This window comes from Plecotus auritus, assembly GCF_963455305.1.
Source record: "Plecotus auritus genome assembly, chromosome: 2".
NCBI classification, from domain to species: domain Eukaryota; kingdom Metazoa; phylum Chordata; class Mammalia; order Chiroptera; family Vespertilionidae; genus Plecotus; species Plecotus auritus.
Window position 1 is genome coordinate 38,864,392 of NC_137771.1, and position 19,385 is coordinate 38,883,776.

Below are 19,385 nucleotides of genomic sequence, written 5' to 3' on the forward strand. Positions count from 1 at the left end.
AGCTATATGTAGTGCTGTGGTAAAGGGAGCCACAAGCATGGCTGGAGCTCCACCTGATTTGGGGGAGCCCTTCCTCCTGTGAGTTTCCTAGAGCCCTCCTCTCTGTGTTAACTGAACTTGGTTGCCATATGGAGGACATAGCAATTCTGAGCACCTGGATTGGAACATAGGCCTGAGTGGCTCAGGAGCAGCTGGTTATTGAGACATTCAAGGAACAGGCCAGCATGGCCTCTGAGCACATGAAGCTTGATGGGCCCAGAAGGTGATGATGGGAGAGATCAGGATACACAGGGGCCTCCAGGTTGGACTGAGAGATTCTGAAAGTGATTGAATACAGATGCTTGGGAGAAGAACCCCTCTCCAGCCTTCACCTACACTGGGAAATCTAGCAAAGCCCTGAATGTTCTCTAATGTTCCAGACCTCCTTCCATCATGCAGATGAGAAGACTGGGCTGAGAAGGGGAAAGGGAACTAATGTTTTTCAGATGGATGATGGGGAGGAAGTCCAAGAGGCTCATAACAATCCTGAGACGGGAAGAGAAGGGATATTTATTTCCATTTCACAACAGAGGAAACACACTCAGAGTCAGGATCTGAATCAAATCCAAGTCAGCACTCTTGCATCTTGGGAGAGGACCGGGGGGGGGGGGGGGGGGGGGGCTTGAAATATCAATATATTTGCAGTTATTTTTCTCCAAGAAATGAACTTTTAAGTCTTTTTATTTTGAACTACTGGGGAAATGCTTTACTAAAGGAGAAACTCTCATCGTGAAATTATAGGCACCCAAACCTTTTAAGAAATTTTACAGAATTAGCTCTCATTTTAGAAGACAGGCAGCATATCCCCATATGTAAAAGACATTTTAAAAATTCCTTCTTGGCATGCAGAAGTTCTCGGTAAATGTTAATGACACCTGCTGCTTCCTGGCCTCCTCCCTCCTGGCGCTTCCCAGGCTTCTCAAACTTCACTCGAAAAGTTTGAGCATCAAAGGAGCTAAGCTCCACCCACTTCCCCGCAACCTCCCCGCCCCTCTCAATCGCGCCTGCGCAGTTTACTGAGCTCGCCCCACCCTCTCCCTGGGCGTAGCCGTCAGAGCGCAGGCGCAGGTCCGCCCTCAGCGCTCCTCTGCGGTCGGGCCCGCCCCCTCGGATCTAGAACCGCCTCTTCCGCGACCTCAGCAGAGCGATCTGCTGGTGGGGGAGCGCGATCAGTTCCGTGGCAAGTCGGCTGAGAAGAAGACCAGACAGCGAGGTATCCCTGCGAGTGAAATGAGGTTTGGGGAGGGCGTGTCTGTGAGTGAGTTCATGCCCTGGGACGGAGAAATCAGGGCCTTCAGAACGGTCCGAGGTCACGACCCGATTCTGCTGCGGGTGTCAGCCCAGGGGACGCTTTTTAAGGGTCCTCTCAGGGCTCCATCTATGAGGAGCTCAGGGTGCGGCGTGGGTCCCGGTCACGCTTGGCCTGTGCTTGGGGTCGGGGCCGGGGTGTGGCAGGTGTCCTACGTCAGAGCTCAGTCTGGGGCCAATTTGAGACTGAGTCCTGCTAGCTATATGACTGGGTTCAAGGCTCAGGCGGTCCAACACCATGAGTAATTTTTCATGTGAAGTATTTCAAATATCTTTGTCCTACATTATTTTAAAGTTAACTTTTCGTTGAAAATCTCCTGACATGTGCGGTTCGCTGTGCCTTGAGGAGAGAGCACAGTGTCAGGTGCCACCTCTCCCCTTAGGGAGGGACTTTCTAGGCTACCTGTCAGGTGGTCAGGAGCAGGGCCAGCACGGTGACAGGGATGACCTGTTGGAAGTGCGTGGCTCTGGGTCACGCGGTCCTGGGTTCAGATCTCACCTCTGCACATCTATCTGTGTGTCCTCTGGCAAGTCATTTCCCCTCTCAGAACGTTACTTTCTCTGTATAAAAAGGGCAAAGTAGGGTCATTGTGAAAGTTGAATAGAATTCCGTGTGTCACCTAGCATGGCACCTGTCATGAAATGGATGTCATTTATATGAGCTCGGTCGTTTTGGACTAGGGTACTTTAGAGAGGCCCTGGGGGGAGAGTTGAGGTGACCTAGGTCCTGAAGCCTCAGTGAGATTTATAGGTGGCTCTGACCTTGTAGTATGGGAAAGGAACGAATGCTTGTAAACCATTGCCCATGTGCCAAGTGCCATGCTGGGTAGTTGATATATATTGTCTCACTGGCTCCTTAGCCCTTGGCCAGGTGCTTTCAGCCCCACTGCCCTTAGCTTCAGCCCCTCTAAAAAGAGCTAGGCTGGAAGTGATGTAAAGTGGAGAGTGAGGGTTGGGTTTTTATATGGAGCTGGGCCAGCTGAAGATTGGTGCCAACTTATCCCACATCAGCTCTTCCCTTACTATGACCCAGAAGGATAATTGGGTTCTTGACTTTGATTGGGAGGCCTGTTACTCTAGTTCCCTAGAAGATTTAATGACCAGAGGGCCTGACAAGTGAGCACCTCCTGAGGGCAGATTGCATGAAGCTGGACCATGGCAGAGAGGAGCTCTGTGAACGGGAGCTGTTGGATTCCTGCACATGCTTCTGAAGTGTGGTTTCCTGTTACGTGGTCTCATAGTAATCTACTAACTTGATTCCTTTTGCATCCTCTTTATGGGTGTCCATATGATCTTCCTGAGACAATGTTCTCATTATTTTTTATCTCTGCTCAGAAACCTTGGTAGGCTTCATTGCCTACTGAATAGAGTTTGGACTCCTCAGCCTCATACACAAGTTCCTCCATAATCTGTTCCAAAACCTCTCTTCTGTCCTTTTTCCCCTTGTCTTGCTCCCTGTGACCCAGTCAAAACAAACTACTTTTGCTGCTCAAACACTCCCTGCATGTCCCTTTGCTTGTATTCCCTCTTCCTGGAGTCCCCTCTTCCCTCTCATCTTTCAAGGCCCATGTCTCATGTGACCTGTCAGTGAAGCTTCTCTGATCCCCCTACTGGATTAGTTGTCCCCTTCCCACCTTCTGTAGCAGGGGCCACAGCTCGACTATAACTCTGTTCGCTGTCTGCCTTCAGGTATATCACTCTGAGTACATTGGTGGCAAGGGACCATGTCTGTTTCATCCCTCCTCTGCCTGGTACCTAGTAGGCCTCTGCAGTGTTTGTGGTTGAATGAGTCAGTGAAATTTTTTACTTGCTTTGGTTTTTGTTTTATGAGCTTTCAGGTTCAGAGTGGGCCTTTGTGTTTTTCCTTCAAGAGAAGATGTGCCTAAGGAGAGCCCTGGTGTAGATTGATTGTGCCCTAATTACAGGCATCAAAGGCAAGAAAGTGCAGGTATTCTGCACAAAAGAGGCTTTTTCGTTGCTGCTCTTGTTTTCAGGCTCTTGTCTTGCCTTTGCAATACGTTTTGTTCAGGACCCTGCACTGAGTATGATATAATAATCTGAGTGGCCAGATTATTATGATCTATAAACACATAATAATCTGGCCACTCAATGTATATCCTATATAATAAAAGGATAATATGTAAATTGTCCCCTCGACCAGGAGTTTGACCAGCAGGCAGGCCGGCCAACTGCCCATGTCTCCTCCCCCTGGCCAGGCTGGATGGACCCCACCCATGCACGAATTCATGCACCGGGCCTCTAATAAATACACACACACACACACACACACACACACACACACACTGAGTGGCCAGATTATTATGCGTTCAGAGATCATAATAATCTGGCCACTCAGTGTATACTAGTATAGCTCACAAATGGGAAAGTGCACAGGTGGTTTACTATCGGTTGCCCTGTCCTTGGTTCCTCCCATCTGGGAGCCAGCAGCTATACATTCACATTTTCCCTTACCAACAGCTTCAGCATATGGAACAGAAGGCTCTTTGTTGTTCATAGAAAAATATACATCGTTGAAGGTAGAAGGAGCATGGGAATCATCTGGTTCTATCTCTTTACTTTTACAGATTGGGAAAGACCTAGAGGGCAGAGGACTTGATCAAGATTGCACAGGGAATCAGTCAGTGGTGGAAATAGTGCTGGAAGTGAAAAGTCCCGGCTCTTTGTTTTTTCCAGTCTACTACATCATTAATCTAACATTTATTGAGTGCTTACTATGTGGCAGATATTGTTTTAAATGCTTTATATGTATCATCTTGGAAACTGAAGCAGGTAGAAATCATCCAGATCTACTTTAGGATCCGCAACTCTGGTTTTTAATATGGTTTTAATGGTAGTCATCTCCTAACCAGTTGCGGGGAACAGTTCACCAAAGAGCTTGCTCCCACATCACCGTACTCTGTGAATGAATGCCGTCCTCCCAGCAATGTCTATCTATACCCTGGAGGGATTCTTGAGAGGAGTCCCAAGTGTGTTGAGAGAATGGCTAAAGGAATAAAGCGTGCTGACATGGTTATCAGTGGATCTTAGTTTAGGAACATTAGAATTAAAAAATGCATGTCTATCAAATCAGGCAGTAAATGTAGAGCTTTAGGGTAAACTCACTCCAGGATCTTTTCTGTAAAGATTCCCAGTCAAGGGTGGCAAGATTCAATCCAATAAATAAATATTGAGGTCTTGCTATGTAGAAGACCCTGGTATTGAGAAATATACACAGGAAAACCTCATATTTCCTATCCTCCTATAAGTAATTTTCTTCTTAGAGCCTTCTCCCTCTAGTGTAGCTGGGAAGATAGATAAGTACATAAATAACTGAAATCAGGCTGACTATGGTAAATGTAGTAAAGAATGTAAACAACGTGGGAGTTTGGAAGAAGGAGAAATCAATCCCAACACGAACAAAGGGGGTCAAGAGAAGGATTCCTAAAGGTAGGAAATTTATGGTGGGCCTTGGAGGAAGTTAATTCCTGTGAGAAGGAGCAGTTTGAATAGTGGCCTAGAGGTGGAAATGAGTGTGCGTGCGTGCGTGCGTGCGTGCGTGCGTGTGTGTGTTTGTGTTGGGGGAGAGAAATGGAGTTGGTGAGGTGGTGAGGAGTGGAAATAAGCTGAAATTGTGGTTTGTGCTCAAAATGTAGAGAAGGGAGTGGGGAGACGAACATTAACATTTACCAAGTGTCTGCTCTGTTTTGTGGCTTGCAATATGTTAGATACTTTACACACTATAATTTAGTTAATCCTCACAACCCTGTAATATGGGGATATTTATCTCCAATTTAAAGATGAAGAAACCAGACCTCAGAAAGATTAAAGTGACTTGCCCAAGGTCAAGTAGCTAGTAGGTGGCAGAACTTGGTCCACACTTATGAGTATTAGATTCAAAGACCCATGTTCTTTTTTCCATTGTGCTGCAAGGCTCTGCAGGCCATGACTAGGACTCTGTTTATTGTGACTGCAGAATGGAGGCCAGACTAGAGCAAAGCAGGTCCCAGAATGGGGACATTGATGAGGAGGCTGTTGACATAGTTCAGTTCAGGCTTAAACTGTGAACCACTGACCTACTATGGAAAATGCCTGGTCTAGGGCTGCTTGATTGGTTTAATATGCGAGCATTATGTCAGCTCCTGCAGTACCATAAATTGTGAATTGCCATTCTTAGGTAGTAGGATCTTAGAATCCATTTATAGAGACTTCTGGCACCCTTGTAGTTCAGGCATAGGTTTTAATGTGAGATTAACAGTTCATTATAAAAGTGCTGAGGGAGGGACTGATTTAGCACATACTTTTCCTTCATTTTCTCACTCTCAAATTAAACAAGAATCTATAATGGAGGAAAGGGGACTACACTTGGAGTCAAAAGGCTGGCATTCAAGTTCTGATTCTGCTCATTATAATCTGTGAGTCCTCAGTGTCAGCTTCTTTCTCTGTAATATGGGGAGTATTTTGGTTCACTTCTGAAATCTCTTCTCTTGCTAATGTCATTCATGTGATACATTGTTCTTCCTGACTTGGGGCAGTATAAGGAAGTAACTGAGAATATGAACCTAGATCCAGAGGCTCTAGCATTTAAATTCTAGCCTCTCATCCTTCTTATATAGAGAGATAGTAGTTAGGTATATAGGGAGAGACAGTAGTTAGGTATATACTAGTAGACTCTAGAGCAAGCATGTCAAAGTTGCGGCTGGCGGGATTGCATGCCTCGTTTTATTAAAGTCATATTGCCTCTAGAGACATATTGCCTGGGATTTAGTCCTGGCTCTATCACTTGCTAGCTATGTGACTTGGGCAACTTATTTAACCTTCTTGGGTCTCAGTTTATTCATCTGTAGAATGGGATACAAATATTACCTATACCATGGGGTTATTATGAGGATTGAGATAAGTTATGTTAAGCACTTTCTAATAGCACAGTGTCTGGCACAGAGTAGGTGTTCAATTAATATTAGCTTTAATAGTAATAATATTAATAATTGTTATTAATGTCCAGTTAGATATTGTTTTTATAGAAAGTATATATTAGGGCATTATCCCTGTCTTATTGTGACATTGTTGCCTTCTCTTTCTTTCCATTGCCCCATCAGGAAACTTTGAAATGCTAGATTGTTCTATCACGGGATTGCAAAGCATGACATGAAAAAAAGTGCCTGTAGGAAAAGGGTCAATAAAAAGTCTTTGGCTCTTAGAAAATCTTACCTGATTTGTGTCTTTCTCATCTCTGTCCACAGTAAACAGAAACAGAGCAGCATATTTATTCCCTTTTGCACAGCCTTCAACAGAAGTGCTAATCAAGACACTCCAATTCTCTTGCCAAAAAGTACAATAACAGTATCTCTGGAAAAATGGTGCCTAATTTGGTTTTCCTTCCTCTCCTCCTTAAACCCCCCTGGCATTAACTTAAGCCATTTCTTCTTGTTCCATTTTCCATGAATATGGAAAAGTTTCTTCTGATTATAAAGGGAGGATGAGGTCAAGATTTTCTCATGAGAACCTTTTGTGTATTTAAAGTCAAAATCGAGTTAGGGCTCATCTTCTCTTCTTCAGGCTAAACAGCTCTGGTTTCTTTTACCTTACTCTTAAAACCTATTTTCCGTTGCTTGGATCTCATTGGTCATGCTTCTTTTCTTTCTCTTCGGTTTTTCTACTTCTTGGCTCTAACCCAGACTATACTTAGTCTGCTAATAAGAGTCCAACTAAAACACTTTAAGGAAAGAGTAACTTCAGGTGTTTCCATTCATTTATTCATATTTATTAAGTGTTTGCCGTGTGCCAGGCCCTGTGCTAGGTATAGGGGACCCAGAAACAAATCAGAAATAGTCTCTGTCCTGTCCCTAACGCACAATCTAGGGGGAGATGTGCAATAAAATGTTACAGGGGATTGAATTATGTACAAGTGTGGGAACCTGGAAATTGTTCAAGGCAGTTCCATAGAAACAGTCTATTTTGCCTGGACTGTAGGTCAAGACTTCAGTCGAGGAGTAGTAAGACATAATGCAGGATGCATGGTCTGGGGCAAGTTTGTGGAGGCCGTAAGTGACAGCACAGGAGCTTAGGACTCCAGAAGCAGTGGACACTCATTGGAGGTGTTGGAGCAAGGAAGTGAAAGGCTCAAATCTGGCTTTTTGGACCAAGGACAGAGATACCACAAGCCTTAGTTTTATCTGCTCACCCTTGATGTTTTCTGTCTTGAAAGTGATATGATGGAACCCTTATTTTGTATACTTGATGTGTTTTTGTTATTGTTGCTATTTTGCTCTGAAACTTCTATAGAAAAACCAGTTCTTAAGCTCTGGAGAAATTTCCCTATACAGCAAAAAACTTAGGAAGAATTGAGAGAGAATTGGGTGTCCAACCTATATAAGACCCAGTGGCAGGCTGATCTGTGTAGGTTTGATCTGGCCACATTCACCCTTCCCCAGCCCTATGCCAAGAAGAATACAAGAATGAGGAGAGGATTTCAGGGCTCATCTGGGTATTTGGTAAGAAATGTTAAGAAGATGCAGGCATTGCCAGAGTCAGATGTTCTTGCTGGGGAGGAAAAGCGGCTCAGAGGAATTTGGAATGTTGCCAGAAGAAATCAGAACCAACCAAGCACTGGGAACCTGTATCATGTATCTGAAAACCTCCAAATTCTATCTCTTTGCCTTTGTACTTTGCTAACAGTAAGCCATATCCCAAGTTTGAATAATAGTTACTATTTATTGAGCACCTACTCTATGCCAGGCATTGTGACTGAACTGGATATATATTAGCTCATTTAATTCTCACAGCAACTCTCTGTTGTAGATGTTATTGTCCCTGTTTTATAGATGATGAGAGTGAAGCACAGAGGGGCTGAGCATTATGTCCAGGGTTACTTCATTAGTATATGGTAAGGCCAGAATCTGAATCTAGATCCTAATGGCTCGAAAGCCCATCAAAGCTTCCTACCTCCCCAGCCCTACTGTGGCTCTAAACAGCGGAATAACACAAAGTCTATAAAGGAATTCTGAGGGTTGTTTTTACTGTAGACCTACTAGAGGTGTGTGTGTGTGTGTGTGTGTGTGTGTGTGTGCATGTGCGTGTGGGTATATGTGTGTATGTAGAGGAATAGAATTGTAAGGAGGGGAAATAAGCTGGGTTGGCAAACTTGACTATAGGCCATTTCTGGCTCACTACCAGTTTTCATATAGACCACAAGGTAAGAATGTGTTTTATGTTTTTAAATGGTTGGGGTGGGGGGAGGAATCAAAAGAAGATGAATATTTTGTGGCATGAAAATTCAAGTTCCAAGCAGTTAGTTACCTACAAGGGAGCACCCATATGACCATCAGCTGATTTCTCAACAGAAACTTTGCAGTCCAGAAAGAAATGGCAAGAAATATTCAAAGTGATCAATAGCAAGGACCTACAACCAAGATTACTTTACCCAGCTAAGCTTTCATTTAGAATTGAAGGTCAGATAAAGAGTTTCACAGACAAGAAAAAGCTAAAGGAGTTCATCACCACCAAACCAATATTACATGATGTGTTGAAGGGTATTCTCTAAGAAGAGGAAGAAAAGGAAGGGAAAAAAGGTAAAAATATGAACAATAAAATGGCAATAAATACATATGTATCAACAGTTGAACCTAAAAATCAAAATAAACAAGCAAGAAATCGAACAAAATAAACTGATGAATAAAATAGAATCAGAGGGATGGAAACATGGAACAGACTAACGAATCTCAGAGAGAAGGGGCGAACGGGGTGTGGGAAGAGATTAACCAAAGATCTTATATGTATATATGCATTATCTATGGACACAGACAATAGGGTGGTGAAGGCCTGGGGTGGGGCCGGAACCGGTAGAGGGGAATAATGGGGGGGTGGGACATCTGTAATATCAACAATAAAAAAAAATTCAAGTTTTAGTATCCATAAATATTTATTGAAATATAGGCACAATCATTCATTTACGTGTTGTCTATGGCTGCTTTTTCTCTATAAAGGCAAAATTAAATAGTTGCGATAGAGACCATCTGACACACAAATCCTAAAATAGTTACTATCTGCTCCTTAACAGAACAAATTTGCCAACCCCTACTATAGGCAACAAGAAGGAAGGAACACAGGGTTTAGTAATATTGTGATAAGACTAAAGGCAAAGAGTTGAAGTTCAAGGCCGTCTTGGGAAGTGTTGTGGCCCACAAGGAGAGAGCTTCTTTGGGCCCTGGAAATAGTTTCATTGGGTCACAGAGATTTGTTCAGGATAAAAGGCACAAATAGGAAGGGTTATTTTATGTGCTAACATTCTATATTAGACAATAAACAAATATTTTGTGGATGAAGTAATTCATTCAGATATTTACTAGAGTCCTGTGTGTGTGTGTGTGTGTGTGTGTGTGTGCCAGATACTGTGTTAGATGCTGGAAATACATAGATGAAAAAGATATGTCCCTGCCTTTGAGGAGTTTGTAGCCTAGTGGGAGAGCCACATAAGCTGTGTATAGCTAGCTCTAAGTATTTTAATAGTATACTGTGGGTTTGATTAAATGCTGGATGAAGTAATTTGTGGGACTATTTTCAGTAATTTGTGATGGGCCCTGAAGAAAGAATAGGTGCTATTCTTCAAAGAGCTACATCACAGGCTGAGGGAAAGCCTGACAGTATAAGTATTTGGAGCTTATAAGATTGGGAAAGAAAGAGACATTAGAAATGATTTAAAGGTTCTGTTGCTGGGCGACTGGCAGGATGATATAACCTGATAGAGAAGAAGGGGAAAAAGGAAGGAGGCGGTGGGTGGGGTTGGGGTGAGTTCAGTTTGGGACACATGAGTTGAGGAAATGGTGAAACACATCTGGCTTCCAGTTAGAAAACCTTTTTAGAAATTTTGGCACAAAGTTCTCAGAATTCAGATTTAAACTGCTTTTTCAGAGCTTTTCCATTGGAAAAAGGGGGAAGTACACATTCATGTTGTAGAGAAATTCACAAATCTACTTTGACACATGATAGCTAGAGCCATGAAATTAAAAATAGCAGTGGACAGAAAATGAAGTCATCACATAGAAAACTAGCAATAATTATGCATTTGGCATAAAACCTTGTTCCTGTTCATGCCACCTGCTGCTTTCAGAATCTAGTTTATCTTTCTGCCTCTAGACTTGGACAACAGAGAAATGTCAGCATTTCTCTGTTGTCCAAGTCTGTCATCTACGTCTAGTTATATCTTTTTGGTTCTAGAATTCCACAGTGGAAACAGAATCTAAAAACTTTTACTCAGACACTTGTTAAATCTTCAAATGCTTAATCTCAATATTTTCAAATGCTCAAATGTCTGATTTTATAGTCAAGACTGGAGAAGTCTGTGATTGCTTTGTGTATATCTACTTACTGGTGTAACGCTTAGGTTTAGGGAAAACTTAGATTGATCTTTATCTTCTCTGGTTCTTTTAAAGAAGTCAGCATTTTTTTTTTTTAAATATATTTTATTGATTTTTTACAGAGAGGAAAGAAGAGGAATAGATAGTCAGAAACATCGATGAGAGAGAAACATCGATCAGCTGCCTCTTGCACACCTCCCACTGGGGATGTGCCCGCAACCAAGTTACATGCCCTTGACCGGAATCGAACCTGGGACCCTTCAGTCCGCAGGCTGACGCTCCATCCACTGAGCCAAACCGGTTTTGGCAAGAAGTCAGCATTTTTAAAAATATATTTTTATTGATTCAGAGAGGAAGGGAAAGGGAAAGAGAGATAGAAACAACAATGATGAGAGAGAATCATTGATTGGCTGCCTCCTGCATGCCCCCCACTGGGGATTGAGCCAGCAACCCAAGTATGTGCCCTTGACCAGAATCAAACCCAGGACACGTCAGTCCACAAGCCGATGCTCTACCCACTGAGCAAAACCAGCCAGGGCAAAAAGTCAGCATTTTGATATCCTTCCTATTTCTGCTTTTTAAAGATTTTCATGGCAGACATGATGAAGCAGAAGCTGAACTGAAGCAGAGAACTCAAGAATGTGTGCTACCTGTAGAGACCATTGAAACACTTCCTGCGGCTGGAAGACAGCAACCCCCTGTTAGCAGCATTATTTTATCTGGAATTTCAAGTTTATAGAGGATTTGCTTTCCAAAAATTGGGCAAACCTATAGGTAAGATTGGCTATACATTTTACTTAGACTTTTAGATTGCTTTAGATTGAAATTATCTGTTTCCAGAGGAAGAAGTCAGTCAGAGATTTCAGTATTCAGTTAGGCAACCAGGATTAGCTGGACTGCCTGACATGCCTAAGACAGTTACTTAAAGAGGGGGAGCACATTTCTATCAGAATATAATAGCAGAGAGACTCATAAGGAAAACCATGCTATAAGTAAAATTTATTTTACTTTTCATTATAAAACAACTATATCATAACAAAATAAAATACAACAGAAGTATAAAAAATAAAATTTTGTACCCATTCAATTTCATTTTCCCAAAGTAACCATTGTTAAAATGACTCGAGATGTATCTTTTCAGGTTTTTTTTTTTTTAACTTATAAGTGACATATATGATGACCTTTTGAAGTGTTCTGTGTAACATTCTAACTTGAGGTTCTATCATGCCTGGCAGGTTATAAATAATGCATAAAATGTTTACTTTAATTAATTTGTAGATTGGGTCAGATGATATCTGGGTGAGAATGGTCTTAGCCTGATCTGTGAGTTTTCATGCTTTGCTGCTATGTCACCTTTCATCTGCAGTTTCCCAGTAGCACACTGTCTTCCATGGCTCCCCATCCCAACAAGCTTCCCTTCCTGAATTCTCCCCTCCTTTGATGGTCCTACTGCTCTTAGGGTTCTCTGACTTTGGTTACTAAACATATATTGAGTCCTCCTCTGTGCCTGGCTCCATACTAGGCAGTGGGGATAGAGAGATTATACTTGGAAGGATAGTAGTCTTTGACTCCATCTCCAGTTGTTCAGCAGGACCAGTTCTGCTTCTTTCTCTTCTTTTCTAACCCTGCCTTAGTTATGGGCCTTCCTTGCCTTCCCCAGGTTGTTACAAATGGCAAGATTTCATTCTTTTTATGGCTGAATAATATTCCATTGTGTGCGTGTTCTAATCATCAATGGACTTCAGGTTGTTTCCATATCTTGGCTATTATACTGGTAAATAATGTAAATATTGCATTGAACACGGAGATGCCTATACCTTTTCAAGTTAGTGTTCTGTTTTCTTTGGATAAATACCCAGAAGTGGAGTTGCTGGATCATATGGTAATTCTATTTTCCTGTTTGCCACTTTTTAAACACACACTTTCTTTACCCCTCTTGCCCTTTCTCTTGTCATTCCTTCCACCAGGAGATGCAGTGACCGTTCTGAAGGCTGCTTGTGATCCCAGTATCAGAGCAGGGGAAGAAGATGGGCCTGAATCTAGACCTTTTGCCTCTGAGAATCTTACTATCCCAGCTCTGTTCGAGGCCTGTTGTGAATCACCACCTTGGTGGCCCCTTAGCAGGCCTCATACTTCTTTTACTGTAGTTGAGTGAGACACTGCAATCTGCATAATGCTGTCCAGCCTTGCTACACACAGGACTCTTGGGGAAAACATGTGAAATGCCTTTGCCCCTGGAATCACACTTACAGACTGTCCTTTGATTGAGCTGATTTCACAGGTACCTCCTCTTATCCATCATGTGTTAAATTTGACTAGCTTCTGTCTGAATGTACCCCTTCCTTGACCTTGTCCCTTACGTAGTAATGATATCATCAGAAACCAAATCAGCCCACTAATAGGTCTGGCAGAAAAAGAATGTAACCTTGAACCTGATACAAGAACTGCCATGAAATAATGTGGTTGGACTGGTTTGTAGTTCTTCCTACATAATATGCCCAAAACACAAAATACAAAGCTATCTCAGAGCAAGAAGAGACTTCTGATAAATTAGGTTTCAGATTAATACAATAATGATAAAGTGGTGATAATATACTCCTTTTATGTAAGTTAGAGCAGTGATGACCAACCTTTTTGACATCATAGCACACATAGAAAATGATTTTGTTTAGCCTGATGAAAGGATCATACCTCATTCATAGCACACCAGTAGGGAATCTCTACATTAAGGTTTCTAAATAAAAGCATTCTTGTTGATATCTGGCTAACTCTGACTAGCTACCCTCTTCTGCTTTTCAGCATTAAGGTTTAAATATATTGTAATAGTTTAAAGTTTGAATTCTAAGCCAGACTATCTAGATTTAAATCCTAGCTCTGCCACTACTAGCTATGTGACCCCGGGCAAATTACTTCATCTCTTTGATATCTGGGTGAGAATGGTCTTAGCCTTTCTTCATCTGTAAAATGTGCAAATAATGATACTTACCTCATAGAGTTGTGAAGATTACATAAGTTCATACATGTAAAATGTGGTATTTGTAAATTGCTTAGAACATTACCTGGCATATGGTAAGCACCATATAAGCATGTGTGTACTAGAACTACTTGTAGTGGTAGTGTTTACTTTAATTGCTGTTATACTGCTTCAGAGAAGTAAATGTTATGGGCTCAATCTCCCCAGGCTCCTCCTGATTGCCTCCTCCTCTGCCTCACATTTCTTAGTCTTGGGCTGTTCCTTAAGAGTGTCCATCCCCCTTACTTTCATTGCCTCAGTTTCATTTTCTCAGTTTCCATTTGTTTGGGGGCCCTCAGCAGCTGATGACTGAGAAAACTGCTGAATTGATCATTATATTCATCAGCTTGCTCTCACCGCTATTCTTCTCTAGAAAGCTCTGTGACTGAGGGAAGTAAATCTTAAAGAATGTGAAGAGGAGTGAATCCTAGACCTTAAAAAGAACTCTAGAGTGGTTGGGAGAGGAGCATGAGCTGAGTTAGCCGAACTGTTAGCCAGCAAAGTCTCATTTTTAGTAGGAAAATGATCACCTGATATCACATACCAGATGTAGGAGCTGGTCCGTTCTCTATAGGCTCTGCCAAAATATGGAGCAGAGCTGGTGACTTTGGGGGCACTGTGGCTCATAAGACTTCATAGAGAAATGACAGTTCTTTCAGAAGGTGGGCCTTAGGGCTAGCTTGGGGGAGAACAGTGGGTTAGTACTTTCATGTCAGGAACATCTGTTGCCTTTGTAGTCCCACTGGGTGAGACTCCTCATCTGCTCTGTGAGTTCTCTGGGCCCTCTCCCCATGCAGGAGCCAGGTTGGTTGTTGGATCTGTATCTTTAACAGCTGTTACCATAGGAGTACAATCAATACTTGTAGACTAACAGATTTTACAAAGGGAGAACTTGCATTACTACTCTTACTTTTTAAAATATATTTCTATTGATTTCAGAGAGGAAGGGGGAGATAGAAATATCAGTGATGAGAGAGAATCATAGATTTGCTGACTCCTGCATGCCCCCTTCTGGGGATGGAGCCTGCAACTCAGGCATGTGCCCTGAACAGAATCGAACCATGACCTCCTGGTTCATAAGTCTATGCTCAACCACTGAGCCACACCAGCTGGGCCCTACTTTATTTTAATAGAGAAAACAAGATAAACTTATGCCTAGGACTAAACACATTCATTATGATTGACGATGATGATAATGCTATGATGGTGAGACTGCACATGCTCTGCCTCTGCTCACCCCTTTGGCTGATTTGCCATCACTCCCCCGAGGCCATGCTGCCTCTCCTTCAGGCCTTAGCACATGTTCTTCTTCTGTCTCTCTCCCCAGCCTCCACTCTGGCCAGTTCCCACTCCTCCTTCAGGTGCCAGCTTAGCTGTTCCTTCCTGTAGTTACCAGACTGAGTTAGATGCTTCTCTTCTGCTTCACAGCGCTTGGTACTTCCAGTCACAGCACTTGTCCCACTGTATTGAAATTGTTTTACATGTCAGTGGATTTAAATTCCATAAGGGCAGAGACTATGTCTTCTCCTGTGTTCTCACTGTCTATTACTGGACAATTAGTAGGTGCTCAATAAATACAGTATGTGTGTAATAGGTTCTTATTTGATCCTCATAACAGCCTTGTGATATAAGCAGCCTAGGCATTACTGTGACCTCATTTTGTATATGAAGACGCCGGTAGTCAAAGAAGCTAAGCAACTTGTCAAAGCTCATGCAGAGAGCTAGAATTTAACCTGGTGTCTCTCAGGCTTGAATGTTCAATGCATTGTTTGTTTTTACAACATTTTTTTCTTTAGAAAAATAGCATTTAAAAAGATAAAAATTAAAGTAGCATTTGTTGTTTTTCAAGATTATGAAAATATCTTCAGGTTGGCACCAATATTCCTGAAATGTTTTTTCTTCACCAAATGTTGAATTTCAATACAGAAAAATCTAGATATGATTTTTTAAAATGTATAATCAGATTCAAAATTCCAATGTGCATTGGAGGAAATTTGTGCCTTTTATTGAAAAATAAAATGTGACTGAGATAATAATAGCATAAAAAGTAATAAATTTTATTGTATACAACTTGGAGAATACTGAAAAATATAAAGAAGAAAATAGAAATCACCCCAGCATGCAGAGAAAACTACTGTAAATTAGAAACGGACTGGACCTGAAAAGGCAGCATTGAGTTTGAATCCTAGGTAAACCACTAATTACATGCTTGGCATTTGGTAGATAATTATCTTCCGAGTCTCAGTTTCTTCACTTGAAATATGGTGAAATATTTATCTTTTAGGGTTATTGTAAGAATTAGAGATAATAATATATATTAATGCCTGGCATGGTGCCTGACACATAGTAGACACTCTTTCAAATTGTAGTAGTATTAACATTTTTGTGTAGTTCTAGATAGTCCTTCTACTCTGTTGTGTGTACATATACATGCTTGTTTGTTTTTTTAATATATTTTTATTGATTTCAGAGAGGAAGAGAGAGGGAGAGAGATAGAAACATCGATGAGAGAGACTCATTGATTGGCTGCCTCCTGCACACCCCCTACTGGGAATTGAGACCACAACCTGGGCATGTGCCATGACCCAAATCAAACCCAGGACCCTTCAGTCCGCAGGCCGGTGCTCTATCCACTAAGGCAAACAAGCTAGGGAATACACATGTTTTTTAAAGCACATTTATAGAAGTATATCACTGGATTCTCACAGGGTTGCTGGAAAAGGTGGGCATTATTTTTAAACTTATTCTGTAGATGAGGAAACTGAGATTCTAAGAGGTGAAGTAACTTGGCCTTGGTACTATGTCTGAATCACGACTCTCAGTTTGGTCTCCTGATGCCAAGCCCATGTGCCTTCCCTATCAGCAGTGTGCTTTCTTTCCAGCTCCACCTCCACCAATATACAAATGTGGACCACCGAGCCCTGCCCAAGATGAAGGCAAGGGCAGGAGGCGGTGAAGTGCTGGGAGCCTCCACACCAGCTGGTTCAGTCTGAAAACAAAAGAAGTGCTCACTTCCTTCTCTGAAATAACAGACACATTGCCCAATCCTGTAGCAAGGGCTAGAAAGTTAAAAACCTTTTGGGTCACAGTGCTCTTTTTAAGAGGAAGTTTATCAGGGAATTCATGAAACTGTTGTCTGAAGTGCAAACATGTACCCAAATTTCTTTCAGTATGTGCACTCATACTTAAAGGGCCTGGGTAACATGCACTATACCTAACACCTCGTATGTGCATCATTTTATATCATTTTCATTTCAGTGCATGTTCTCTGATGGCTGGTGTATGTCTAACTTAAGGAAATGCAAAGGTGAAGAGGTGGCAGTCCTGGCCTTTAGGAACTTTGGGGAGCTCTCAAGGCCACATAAAATCAGTGCTCTAATAGTTTCCAGCAGGGTTTAGGGAGCAGAGAATGGAGCATTAACTTCCAGTTCAGCGCAGTAATCCCATCTATTTGCATAGTGCCTAACAGAGTTTGCACAGACCTTAATTCATTTAAAGGGATGGAGACGTTTGAAATGGGTTTTAATAGCTGAGAAGAATCCTTAGGCCAAGGGAAGGAGGTGAGCTAAGGACCTGCTTGGTTGTGGAATCTTGCCCTCTGAAGAAGCTTTTATCAAATGATTGCATGCATATTAAATAAGGTCCCACAGGCCCTGCAAGTGTACTGTCGGTGATAAAATAGACTATCGACAGGCTCCAGAGAGGAAACTATCAACTCCTTGGTAAGATTGTGACACTTCTCCCTTCCCGGTTCCTTTAGTGTAAACAGGGAAGTTAAGCATATTTTTTCACTTCACTGTCTTCCTACATTTTTTTCTTCCTAGTTTCAAAAACAGCTCTCCTTCAACAAGGTCTGTTTCTAAGGAAAGTCTTAACCATTTGTCCCTTCTGGCATACCCTCTTCCAATGAAATCCATGCAGAATAGACCAGGTACTCTATCTTTTTGTGTGTGAAGCCCTAAAATCTAATATTGAGTGTGCAGCCTGCTCAGAGGTATGCTTCTTCCACAAGAGGCTCCCTCAGCCCTGCTGTGGTAAAAACCAAGTATAAATTGCAGCTAACAGGGTTTTCTAGCTAGAGTCGTAAGAATGTTTGAGCATCCCCTGTGAATTATAATGCCACCAGCCCTTTGGCTCCTCCTCTACATTGCCTGTCTGTTGGCTGTTTTGCTTGTCCTTGGGCCTTCCATCAGAGTGTGGGCAGGGGAAGGAGAAAGAGAAGTGAATCTAAAATCTTTCCCATCTGCACTTGGTTTGCAGTGCTGGTGAGAAAATAAATGGGGACCAGGGTTGACATTGGACTGCACACAGAGGCAGAGCAAGAGGGACAGTGGTCCCTCCTCAGCCTATTGTCACAGTGGTCAGTGCCCCTCCCTGAGCTCCTGAAGATGAGTGATCCTGTGTTTTATTTCTGTAGAATTTCTCACTATGTTGAGCTGCTCTTTTCTTTTTAATATACCTTGGTAAGGATGTATATTTGGGTGTTGATATTTAAGTTTAATTTTTTTAATTCATAGCGTGTTACACAAGATGAATCTTGTGTTTGAAGCTGTTGGCTAGAGTAATATTTTGAGATTCTCTAGGGATTCCTTTTATCCCTGTGTTTATCTCTTATATAAAATATAATTGAATATCTTCTGTCAGCAGATCCTAAAAGTGGGAGGAAAGATGCACCTAAATTGAGCTGTCAGACACTTGGCTGCCTAACCATGCTTTCTGGATTGTGGTGTTGAAAAGGGCTGTCGTTCTGTGTGCTTTCTCGTCATATATTCGCTTCTGAGAACAGTGCATAGAGACGTGCATCAGCTCTAATCAATATTCCTGAGCCATTTCTCTGATCATGTTCAGGAGGGTCCTCTGAGAAGAGAGTGGGCCTTTTCCCTCAATGGGCAAAGAGCCAGCTTCCATTTCAAAATCTCTCTCAAAAAAAAAAAAAAAATCCAACAACCCAGAGCCTGTGTTTATTGAAGGTTGGTCTAAAAGGCACTCACACCATATGCCCCATCAGCACTCGAGTGCCTCTATTTTAGAAGGATGTAAAGGTTTAATCACCCTGGTGGGGATTTAGACCCAGAGACTTCAGAGAAATCTTATTATTTCTAACTGCAGGCAAAGAGTATTAAGGCTCCACTCTGGATCAGGGGCATGACATGTTCTGTAAGTAATTTATCTTTACCAGGGGAAGGCCCTTACTAGAGTGTCTTAGAAACAGTACTACGATTGGGTACTGGCTCATTATTCCTCCTTTTCTCTTTCCCCTTCTCAGTCTCCTGCTTATTCTTTTTGTCTCTACTTTTTCCTGCCCAATCTGTCCAATGTCCAAATATCTGCCTCCCAAATTTTCCCTTTAACAGGGCACCAGGTGCTTGCCAGGGAGAGATAATAATGCTTTTGCAATAAATGACCTCATCCAGCAGCCTGGTGTAGACCTGTCAACTACAGACTTCTGAATGGACCCTACCTGTATCCCCTCAAATAAGGAACAGAGAGGGAAGAGTGTGCTCTGGCTCCATAGGCACTCGTCTGTGCTTGTAGATATCACTGCCCTATTGTACCTTCACAGAAGCAATCTCCACTGAAGGCCTTTGAAATCCCTGTGCACATCCACATAGGGATGTTACTAATCGTATGATTTTATTTGCATGTACCCCCTCCCAACCTCACCCTCCTTC

The 19,385-nt window shown here is 42.2% G+C and overlaps 1 protein-coding gene across 8 annotated transcripts in view; it reads left to right on the forward strand.

The window, feature by feature from the left end:
* Positions 1 to 1,092: 1,092 nt before the first annotated feature.
* MKNK1 (MAPK interacting serine/threonine kinase 1) overlaps positions 1,093 to 19,385 on the forward strand; it is a 39,653-nt gene continuing 21,360 nt past the window's right edge. For 2 of the 8 annotated variants that reach the window (XM_080656550.1, XM_080656554.1), the window contains exons 1-3: positions 1,155 to 1,252; positions 11,285 to 11,474; positions 12,668 to 12,981. Coding sequence is in view for 2 of the 8 variants with exons in the window: in XM_080656547.1 (XP_080512673.1) it covers positions 17,620 to 17,644 (25 nt within the window). In the remaining 6 variants the exon portion in view is untranslated. Of the gene's footprint in view, positions 1,253 to 11,284; positions 11,475 to 12,667; positions 12,982 to 17,537; positions 17,645 to 19,385 lie in introns of all 8 variants that reach the window. The other 6 variants (XM_080656547.1, XM_080656551.1, XM_080656549.1 and 3 more) reach the window with 4 other exon arrangements.